At 44.5% G+C, this 12,173-nt stretch overlaps 1 protein-coding gene across 1 annotated transcript; it reads right to left on the reverse strand.

The window, feature by feature from the left end:
• LOC308129894 (leucine-rich repeat-containing protein 38-like) lies at window positions 1-4,527 on the reverse strand (the record flags this gene model as incomplete). The annotated part of the gene is made up of 2 exons (XM_080496010.1): window positions 1-248; window positions 3,900-4,527. 2 exons carry the CDS (start codon window positions 4,525-4,527, stop codon window positions 1-3), a joined length of 876 nt encoding a protein of 291 aa, XP_080352136.1.
• Window positions 4,528-12,173: the final 7,646 nt, after the last annotated feature.

Genomic DNA, 12,173 nt, shown 5'->3' on the forward strand with positions numbered 1-12,173 from the left:
TCAGTCATTCCCCTCCTCTTCATCTGCTTGACCATTTTTGCCGAGGCGCTGAAAGCAATGGACCGTTGAAGCGAGGAAGAAGCTGGCCATGATGGCTGCCACTGACACAGAGATGCCCGAGAAGATGACGATGAGGTAGTCGGTGAGTGTCAGGATTCCTCGGCACTCTCTGAAGCTATCTTCAGAAAGAAGACTGAGAGGAACACGACCTCCATCCTCTGGCAAAGAGCACTCAATCCCCCGCAGACCTAAGAGAAACAACCAGAGAGAGAGAGTCAAGCATGCTCCTGCCACCATGTGGCCAACGTGATGAAAAGTGTAAAAGCAAGAAAGGAAGTGTCCAGGCAAGATCATTTCTCAGTAAAAGGTCGTACTTCCTTCACTCTCTTGTGCAGACTTTCAGTTACAGTAGCAGACAAAACACAACACGGCAACCTGAGCTGAGAGGTCGGCATTGCAACAGTGAAAGCACTCTACTGCAAAGTAGCTGAAGCATGTTGCCGCTAAAATGTTGCGTCGCAGCAGCATGTCGCATAAGCAGCCGCATGTCACAGCTGCAGCAACATGTCGCAGCAGCAGCAGTATGTCGCAGGCACATCAGCAAGTTACAGCAGCATGTCACAACAACAGCAGCAGCATGTCATAATAGCAGCAGCATGTAGCAGGAGTAGCATGTCACAGCTGCAGCAACATGTCGCAGCAGCAGCAGTATGTCGCAGGCACATCAGCAAGTTACAGCAGCATGTCACAACAACAGCAGCAGCATGTCATAATAGCAGCAGCATGTAGCAGGAGCAGCATGTCACAGCTGCAGCAACATGTCCCAGCCACATCAGCAAGTTACAGCAGCATGTCACAACAGCAGTAGCAGCATGTCATAATAGCAGCAGCATGTCGCAGGAAGAGCATGTCCCTGAAGCAGCAGCATGTTGCAGAAGCAGCAGCATGTTGCAGCAGCAGCATGTCACAGCTGCAGCAGCATGCCGCAGCAGCAGCAGCAGAATGTCACAAGGGATGTAAGTGGGGAAATCGAAGATGGCGGTGCTGCGGGCGCCGACATACTCGTTTACTGGTCGCTACCATCTGGAAGTAGTGCAAGGCGGAAGCATGAGCAGAAGTGACGCAAATTGACGCACATGAAGTGACATTAAAGGTAGAGTAGAGGATTTTCTTCTTCCGGGTGGATCATCAAAATAACTGGTCCTCCCAACTGTCAATCATTCTGGTGATATATGACGTAAGCCCGTCGTACGTGCTCGTCCCTGCGCGCAGCTCACTCCACACGGTTCTCATCATGCCGGTGGCCGACCCCACGCATTATTCTCGGACATTTTTACACAGTTTCACCCCCTCTGGTGCAAATCTTCTTGTAAAGTGAGCTTATGTGAGCGATGGCGACTTGTGACTTGTAAACAGAGCGTGCACGAGGAGAACTGGGCTCGTCACGTCTCTCGCACGTGTTTTAGTAGGCGTTCCGTCTCGGGAGCAGGTACAGCGTTGCGCATGCGCATTTTTTTCAAACGGTGGAGAGGGCGGTTCTTTCCTAAAATTCCTGAAAATCCTCCTGTATACCTTTAACAGAAGCGATGTACAGGAAGTGACGTGTGAGACCGAAAACGTAGGGAACTACGTTTATGGAGGCCGACCCACAGGAAGTGACATAGCGGGACCCACTTGCCGGAAAGGAAAGTGCGCTGCGCTGTTCAAACGCACATTTGTTGTTTCGTCTTGTTGTCTTCACACGTGTACTCGAAGCTCAACAGAGTAAAGGATTGTCTTCTGCTGAGGTAAATAATTGCATTCTTTTCTATGTAGAAAATATCAGCTTGAATCAAATGGTAGGTGGAGTTATATCAGTATTAAGAGACTTATAGTCTAACATTGACCCTTACATGTATTTTCTTTCCTACTATATGAACACTGCGCATACTGGTGTTTTGTCCACGCATATTACCAAATGAGGAGCATGGTTGTAAAGACGGTTATACTCATACTGGAAGACCATAGCCAGATCACGCTTCACAATCTTCCATGAGGGAACAGATATGTTCATCTCTCCCCAACTGCGTCAATCTGTCCACATATCTCTGCTGCTTCATTTCTCCGTCCAGACAACTCACAGTTGTGGACAGCTTTACTGTGTGCCTTCATTTACCACTCCTGCTAACTGCAGTTTCATGATAGCGTTTAGTTGTGCCTACATCCAAAATGGCTGAATTTTGTCACATGGGTGAAAAACCTCAATCCAATGTGCATCAGCCTGCACTAATAAGTAGGACATGGTTGGTAGGTGTCATTATATCACTATTAGTTATAGGAAGAGTAGTATATAGTTGTGTTGGGAGCAATTCATGTAAGATCAGCTCAAAGTTTACGGTGGCTGTCCTCCAGCCGGGCCGTCGCTCTTCCTGGTCTGGGGGGGGGCTGGTCTGGGGCTCGGTGGATGGGACCCTCTCTGTCCCGCCGGGGTTGGGGGGGTGGTGGGGGGGATGGCCCTTGGGGGTGCAGCGGGCTCCGCTGCCGGGAACGGGGGGGCTCCCTGCCCGCGTGGTCTGGGGGCGCTGCACTGGCCGGTCCCGGCTTGGCGGCTCGGTCGGGGCCCGGGGCTCTGCGCCCTTTATCCTTCTCTTGTGGGCCCCTCTGGCCTGGGGGGGGGGTCCTCTCTGCACGCTCCGTCTGGTGCCTTCCGGGTTGGGGCGTGGCTCTCCGGGGGGGGTTGTTGGGGCGTGGCTCTCCGGGGGGGTTTGTCGGGGCCTCCCTGGATCCGGTGGGCTGCTGGGTACCGGAGTGGCGACGTCCGGCCCTGGTGGCCTCGGGCCCCGGGGTGGTACTGCGGCCCCCCCACAACAGTTCCATTCACATCCAGAGGACAAACCACACGCGCACACACACACACACACACACACACACACACACACACACACACACACACACACACACACACACACACACACACATACTATCATCGATGACATTTGCTGATGGTTTTTCTTTATTTCTGCTATTGTTCTTTCAATTATCAAAATCATGTTGTTGTTTTTTTTCTTTCTTCTTCTTTTCTTTTTTTTGTTCTTTGTTTTGTGTCCTTTTGTTTTTGCTTTTGTTATCATTGTTGTGATTATTTTGGTTTTTGCTCTGTTGTTGCTCAGGCTGGTTTCATCTCATGGCAGTTGGAAAATATGTGGATCACTGTGATTACTGTATTTAAAAAAAAAAAATGTAGCACTAACAAGGGTATTGCATGTATCTCCCCACCAAGTCTATCTCTGTCTTCCCTATCCTATCGTGTGTGCTTCTCTAACCTTTAGGTTTCACCGCCACAATGGCCTGCAGGTTGATGTGTTAGGATAGGATGTAGGATGATTGATGGCTGTAATGACGATACTTGTCATGGGTTCTATCATCCACTGACTGCACTGTATCATTTAAAATCAACGAATGAATGAATGAATGACGTTTTTATTTTGAACGAGTAAAACAAAATTCCCAAAAAAACCACTTAAAAAAAGAAAAACATTAGAATTAATAAAGCAGAAGTTTAAGGACAGCATACTCCCTATATTCTAATATTTACATGTAGGAAAGGGGCAGGAAGAAAATGAAACAGGTAATAGAAAATGTCTTTCTTCGGAATGACTCCTGGTTCTTTGTGTGTAATAGTACAGCACACACTGTTTTGTCCACTGCTGCACACAGATAGACACCTGAGGTCAATTTGGTAATTGTGTCTGATAAAAGTAATTTGCTGTTGCTGTCAGTTTTCTGGCTTCCTTTCAGTCTCATTTACTCTGGTCGGTTAAAGAAACGAGTGACTGTATCTCAGGGAGTATTTGGATTTTGTTCCCCCCCCTCATGGGACAAAATCCACAAGTTGTTGCTGTAAGCAGCTTATGTCTTACCTGTTGGAAGCTTGTTTCGGTTCTCTGTCAGCCACACAAACAGCCTGGTGAAGTGGCAGTTGCAGACCCAGGGGTTGCCCTCCAAACGCAGGACTCGGAGGGAAGACAGGGGCTCCAGCGCCTGGACATCCAGCAACGTGAGACCATTCTTCTCCATCTCCAGCTCCCTCAAAGAAGTCAGCCCCACGAAAGCGCCTGTACCCACAAGGCTTAGGTAGGGGTTGTTCCCCAGTCGCAGTTTAATCAGACTCCTTGATTCCCTAAATGTTCCTGACGCAATCTCCGTCAGATTATTACTTCCCAAATCTAAGAAGACTAATCTGGAGGATGTACTGAGCGTCCCCGGCTCCAACTGGGAAAGAGAGTTGTTCTTCATGTCCAGGTAGATCAAATCACTGTAGAGGACTAGAAAGTCTGAAGGAATCCAGGGAATCCCGTTGTTGGCCAGCAGGAGGCGACGGACATTCAGAGGAATGGAGTCTGGAACTCTGGTGAGACCAAGGCCGGTGCAGTTCACCGTGTGGTGGTCCGGGCACATGCAGCTGGGGGGGCAAGTCTGGCCTCGTGTGAGCACAGTGGAGGAGATCAGGGTGAGGAGAGGCTGCAGCCAGTTAATGCATGGTAACATTGTTGAGGGGGTGGCAATGAATCAGGAGACGGGGGGGTGGGGGGGCTAAGGGAGCATTGAAAGGGATGAAGGCTGGGGAGTCTAAAACCACAGGAGGAGAGCGGGGAGGAAAGGTTGCATGGTTAGTGCTGTGCTGGCATTCCTCTGTGCCGCCTGCAATGCAAAACCAGAAGAAAGTGAAGAGTCATGCAGCAGCGAGGATCTGTCGTATTCCAGGAGATCATGTAACATCCGTCTGGATCAAACTGCAGCCGACTGGCTTCACCGAAAGAGAGGAGGAGCAAAAACCAGAGCGTGCAGGAGAGTGGGAAAGTGGGGAGGAGGGGGATGTCAGGAAGAGCAGGATTACCACTGAGGCAAACAGAAGCAAACAAGAGCCAGAGTAGGAGTGGGGGGGGGGGGGGGTTAAGCTGTGAGATGTGTTCGTGATGACAGCAGGGAGAACCCCTCCACGCCTCGCCAGGGAGCTGCTGAGGCAAACTGGCCAATCGCACCGCAACGCTCCCACATCCTCTCACAGGTGGAAGAGCTCAGGTGCCGTCGCCATGCATGATGCTTACGAGAAACATCTGTGACAATGGCAGCAGCAGTGTGTCAGCCTGATGCTGCTTCATTCCTCACTGATGCTTCACCTCTTCATCGTCACTCTGTCGTCAGTTTGACCAGGAGGAGAGTAGACAGATAAAGGAGGGTGGACAGATACGAAGGACGGATAAAGGACAGTGAACAGTCGTCACAATTTGAAACTTTCGTCATGCAGCTCACAGCAGGCTGGTTCACACGGACATCAACGTGCAAAAAATATGATTCTACAATGTCTGTTTGCCTGTCTGTTTATTTTCTAATCCTAAATCCGTCAGCTTGCTCTCTTTCACTGACGTCAGGCTCAGCAAATCACTAAATATTACACAAATGTCCTGAAAGGTTTTTTTTAAATCTTGCAATAAACATGCGCTTGTTTAATTAAACCACCACAAAAACTCCATGGATAACAAAAGGGCTATTAAATGCATGCAAAAAGAAAAACTATCATTTCTCAAGTACAGAACCAGTGAGACTGAATTAAAATATAAAAAGTCTAAAAATAAATGAACTACTATTATGCGAGAAAGTAAAAAACACTTATTACACAGGATTATTAAACAGTAAGAGACATAATATTAAAGGAAAGTGGAGTGTACAGAATACTGTCATTGGACTTGTTTCTAATAGCTCATGTTAGCCTGAGTATTTTGTGGAAAATAATTCAATTATAAGGGACAAGGAAGAAATTGCTGTGGGGTTTAACAATTTTTTTTCTTAACGTTGGACCTGAACATAACAAAGTTATTTGAATTTTGAATCTCCAGCCGACAAAATTGGGGGAATCCTTCTCCTTCGTTGCCATTGTGGGCGGAGCCTATGCGTGACGTCAAGAGTTGGACATGATCTCGATCTGTTGTGTGGCGTTCATATTGGCTTGCGTTGTTTCCCGTCTTAAATATCAAATTTTTACAATGTTTTGAAGTTATAGTTGGCGTTTTATGAACCTTGATGAAAGATTGAGCCTGGAAGAGACCAGAGAGAGGAGAAAAGGAGGAGGGGAAAACAATATCCAATGTGGCAGGATAAAGGACACTCTGGAGCTGAAGGTAAACTTGTCTTTTATTTCGCAACCGCCAAACACCGAAACCTGAACAGCACAACACATCCAAAACGCGGGAGTCCCCCTCGGTTAAACACTAGGAGCTAGCCAAGGCTGCGCGCACGGGCGCCGGGAGCTGGCGCAGGAAATCGTGAGGGAAAAGGAATCCACCCTTGTCCGAGCCCAGCAGCGACAGCATATTGTCCATCAGGTCCACAGCCGAGCCGTCTCCCAAACCAGGCAGGGAGACAGTCTGTCCTCCCTCTCAGGCTGTACCTCCGGAGCAGGAGCTGCTTGAGAGCGGTGCACTTCTCAAGACGCAGGGGAGCGCGCAACAGCTGCATGGCCCGACGAGTGGACTGCTGGTCTAAGGCTGCGATGATCAAGTGGACTCATCTTCGGTGATTCCGCGCAGTCGGAAAAGGCGCTTCGACATGATCCACGAAGCCGGGTCGTTCTGCCAAAAGTCAGGACGCCTCAAAGCCGCGGTGAAACCTGCCGGCTGCTGAGGCTGAGGAGACGAGGACGAACAGTATTCTGCTTCCTTAAACATGTTCCAGACGGGGTCACCAATGTGGCAGAACGACCCATTCTGTGTCTTCTTCATCAATCACTGGGTTTGAAATGCCTGACGATGATGAAATATGGTTAAATTCAGCCTCTTTGTGGTCAAAACTCTGATCCTCCATAATGTAAACACAACTTGGGCACAGCGTGTGTCCAACTCGTGATGTCACTCTATTATCGTCTGCTCCTTCCAGTCTGGTCAGAAGCTCCACCGAGCAGCGAAACTGTTTATCGGCTATTTTCTCACAGATTGCCGTGTCTTAACATTTTAGCCTTGGGCCAGTTAGCATAAAAGTGTCCCTAGAAGTGACAGCCACAGTGTCAAATTTTCATTTCACTAGGTCTTTAAGGGAGAGGGGTGTGGGGTCAGTGAGTGTTCAGGCTGGTCGTTGTCTTGTTGTGATGATTTTGTGTTGTTACTGTATATTGTGATGTTGTGTCTCGTAAGGGTGAGTGGGGGGACTGGAATTGTATAAGTGTTCATCCATCCCCTTTTCAAACCAGGCGTTTGTTTATGTTATATTATATAAGCTGTGTTGTGTGCAGGTTTGAAATAAAATTATTTACTTTACTTTACTTTACTTTACTTTACTTTTATTAACCCTTTATGGTAAGTTAATTTAAGTGACACACTCACCACTTCAAATTCAGTCCAGAAAATGTTTACTCAAAGCCCGATACTAACCAAAATTACACATATTTAAATATATCCAGCTTAAAACGTCTATTCTGTGCACAATGCCAAGCTAAAGCAGGATTTGCCTTGATTTCTTATATTCTCAGATAAAATACATCAATTGATGAGGAAAAAGATAGTTTTAAACAAAATACAGTGAAAATACATCAGCAGAAGAAACTTTGTTCGTGTTCAGTGGAACGACTGAATATCATAAGATTATCTTCTATGTACTAACTTTAGTCTGAAACACGTTATTGTAAGGGTTTGTGTCTGTGTCTTTGTGTGTGTTCGTCAAGTCCATGTCTCTACTCTGCGTTCTCTTCCTGTTTTGTTGTGTGTCCGAGTGTCTGCAGCTCTGTCACTTGTGTCAGAGACTTGTGTCGTCCTTCTCTGTGTGTGCTTGAGCAATCAGCCTGATTTGTCACTTGTGATTTCCCTCTCCTCATGTATTTAAACCACTCCTTCATGTCTCTGTGCTCGATCATCATTGTTGCTTGTCTTCATAACCCCAGCCCTCTCTTTGTGTTCTCCCGTGTGGACTTCTTGTGTTTTGGATTTCACCCATGTATCGACCTTCACCTGGATCTGGACGGCCTTCTCGAACGCCGTTAGTAAACCTGTTTGCCTCTTCTGTTTAATAAAACCTTCAAACTGTAGTTTTGTTTCAAGTCTGCTTCTGGGTTGTCCTCGGACCCTGGCAGTCGTGTAGTCAGCTGATTATTAAAGGGTTAAAGTACTTGAATGTTATTCATCAGCTGGAAGTTCAATAATATGTCAAAATGATGTGATAGAAACTGTTCAATTAAAACATACACTAAACGAAATGAGTATTCAGACACACCATGGATTACAAAGGGATTAAAAAAAACCTTCCCCATAATAAAGAACACACAGAACATAGTTTATTCTCTTGTGTGCAACTATCCTTTCCATCTTTTTTGTAGTTGTTCAATGTTTAGCTGCTGTGATGAAATTCCCCATGTTGGATTAATGAAGTCAGATCTTGTCTTGCCATGCCTCGTCTCATGTCTCTCGTCTTACTTTATCTTCTCTTATCCAACCCATTTTACTACTAATGATGAAAGCACTGATGATATGAATGAAATGGTTAATAACTTCAACAGGTATTTTGTGAGTGTTGGAATAACTCTGCCAGATGAATCCTTAATTCTGAGTTAAAACAAATGAGTTGAAATCCAAACTAAATATTTCTCACAGAATTTCTTCCAAAATCTTTTTATTTTTAAGAAAACTATTTTATTCACAGATTGGACAAATTGAATGACAAATACCAGTGGTGGGCCATGCATTTCTGACCTAGGCCTTCCCTAGTGCTGGATCAATACAACCCTCCAGAACGTTTTTATGGCTACAAATGCCATGTTATGCAGAAATGCAGTTTAAAGAGCCATTGCATCACAGATAGATACCAGTGTAGCCAGAATTAATCTCTTTACTAATGAAAAAATATCTGGAGTTCGCAACTCTGTTTCAGCTGAAGCTACATTAAAAAAGCGGCTGCTATTCCCGAATCTTCTGGGCGTCGAGGAGGGAGACAAACGTCAGCTTTTCCTGGTCTTCAAAATAATATGACGGCAAACAATATAATTCTGAATACTGCCATGTAGTTTGTAGTGAGCGTGAGTATATTGTGCTGGACATCCATGTGCTAGGAATGCTGTGGTGCGTTCAATGACCTCTTGGAAAAGTCCGTCTTGAGAATTGTTTTGACAATAAATTGCCAACCAAATGGTTTAATCTTCTCCTTTAGTCATTGGAGGTTAACAAAGCCCCCATTAAATCAACACAACTATATTTTTGTCCGTGCAGCTCGCTACAGATGCAGCCACTGACAATCCAATCAGAGGGCTTGAAAATGCTGACATCACTCTAGGCCTTCAAGATGGTCCTGAGTCTCAAATATCAAAATCTGATTGGTTGAAGCAGCAGCGTGACAAACACTAGTTTTACACTGTAGATGCCTGCAGAATTTAATCTGAAGGCCTCAGGCAGATTTCTTTACCCTGGCAACAGGGTCACTGCAATGTGATTGGTTAAAAATGTTAACATGGAACTACACATCTGAAAGCAGCACAGCTGGGGGAGAAGCTCTGAGAAGAGGCAGACAGACAATTTGGGATTATTTAAAAAGTATTCATGGACATAATATAATCGATAATCAGTCTGTGATTCAAATACGTTTGTAGGCCTTGAAGGCCCTGTCGGTCCTCCACCGACAAATACAGACTGTTTCCTGAAAGCCTGTATGGATTCAGACCACAAAGCTCACTGGCATTAATAGAAGTTATAGAAGAACTCACCACCTCCATAGGCTAATAGAAATGTTGACTTGGTATGTTCATTGATCTTAAAAAGCTGAAATGTGTTAATTTTGTCATCTTCAGTTTATGATATTGTTTCTTTTTTACCAAAAAAGTAATGAAAGATGTTTTACCTTACTGACATCTTTCGACTGCATCGACAGTCTTCCTTAGAGCGTCTCATCTGATGTGTGATGAAAGTCTGTCTTTATCAGGTGAACGGCCTAATAATACTATTAATAATAATACATTAAAAATTCTCCTGCACTGAGAACAAAAATCCACCAATAATTTGTTTGGCTGGTTTGAAGAGAAAAGGAAAGTGGCAGAACTACAAACACTTATTATTTTTGTTTTGGGTTCAGGAAGTTTTAAATTGGAGCTTCATTGACATGGCACATGTCATTTTATGCTTTTTGAAGGTTCAGATCTTCCCTCTCGTGTTCAGAACTAAAATCACAGCATGACTGTCAAATATCTGCCATTTTATTTACAAAATATTTAGATTATTATTAGTCGATTGAATTAACACTGAGACTATATTCAGTCTGTACTGTATGTTTTTTCTTGAGAGGTTTCCCCCATTTACTTATGTTTAAAAATAGCCTCTAGATTTGACCTCAAGTTCAGTTTAGACTTGTTTCAGCAGGCAAGAAACATCCAGTATCAGAAAATTCAACACATCTATAATGTGGGACACATTCTTCCACAGCGTAGACAAACAGAGACTTATTTATTACAAAATAAACTAGTAACAGTATTACAAATAATTAAAGCTGATACATCATTCACAGGTTTACCATCAGATATACATTTGTACAACATAAAAAAGCTGGAGGTGAGATCACAGTGGTAAAAGTGAGGCTGACCGCTCTTTACAGTGACCGCTATGTCCCATGTGCTGCGGACCACAGTCCAGGATACAGAACATCTTCATCTACATGCCTGCACAACAACAACCAACGTTTTGTGGAAAAAAGGAAGACCATGTGGTAAAGGGAGTATGGAGTGTATCAAATACTAAAGTCTGACATATCGGGTTCAGTTACTAGTCTATGGTTTCCAGCTGAACAGGATCAGATGGTGAGTCAAGACAAAATCTTCCAAACAGCTCTGATCTGGAAAAACGAGTATCCAGCCGATTTGATTTGTCCGCAAAGGAGAGCTCTGCTACAGGCCAGTGCATCTTAGCTCAATGTGAGTACACGCACACACGCACACACACACACACACACAGAGGGGATGACAGAACATCACTATCACCAACATCAGTGGAAAAGACGAAACGACTCTCACTGCGAGTCAGCAGAAACCTTCAGCAGGCTTTCAAATATAAATATCTTTAGCTTTTTTGGAGGGACCCAAAGTGATAAAACATCACGTTTTTGTGATATTAATGCTTCTGATTAGAGGATTTCCTTCACACAATTTTAGCGTTCAGCTCTTCCTCTACTGTCAAAGGATATTCTATCATGTTTTCTCAGATCGTCTCTGAAATGTGTTGACAAGTTCACTATTGGAATTAATGTAAATCCATCATATGTGCAGTGCAGTACAATGTGCTCTACAACATGAAGTACGACAAAGCAGTGCAGACATTTCATGGAAAGTCCACAAAATCCTTACCAATATGAAATAAGGATAAGAACAAATCCTGGAAGATCATTGTGTAAAAAAGCATTCCCACATGATTTATTAAAGACATGAATCACTGATTGAAGGTCCAGTGTGTTTCTGAGCTCAGCTCCTTTTTTAAAGCAGTCATCACCTGTCCCTGTATTCACAAACCATCCTAAGGCTAAAAGTAACTCTTGGTGACATCACTCTTAAAAAAAAAAATCTTTGAATAATCAGTTTAATCAGTGGCGCTGCATGCAAAACTTTTTTTGAAGTTGTGAAAAAAGTAAATATTTTAAAGGAGTGTTTGTTTTTGTCTCTGTCTGGTGCGCCGTTTCTGTATACTGACACACTATCGGCTCGATTGTGCAGGTTTCTTGTCGACCTCATCAGGGAAAAGCTTATTTCTCCCACAGCAAAGCAACGCAACGACGGCCGAGATGAAGGTGATCACAACATTGCGGTACGTCGCCACAGGTGAGCTGCAGCAGCACAACACTGTGACACCTGTCTGCAGGTGAGCTGGATGACTGGGTCTGTCCCAACCCTCCGTCAGCAGAGTGTCAGTCTGACCGTTACAGTTCTTTCACTGCCCCACATAGGTGGTAAATCACACCAATTGTGGACGGCTGCTTCTGCGTCCTCCATCAATATCATTACAATACATTAATTGGTAAAAAAAAAATAACCAGCGTGGACAGAAAAGATAACAATAATCAAATCAATGTAATAATTGGCACGTTTACGAGGTAAGTGTTTTGAGCTGCATTTTTAAGCTGTGTACAAATTAAATACATTTTTCTGAGTTTCATTAAATAAATATAAAATAATTTTCATG

This window comes from Blennius ocellaris, assembly GCF_963422515.1.
Source record: "Blennius ocellaris genome assembly, chromosome: 5".
Taxonomy (NCBI): Eukaryota; Metazoa; Chordata; class Actinopteri; order Blenniiformes; family Blenniidae; genus Blennius; species Blennius ocellaris.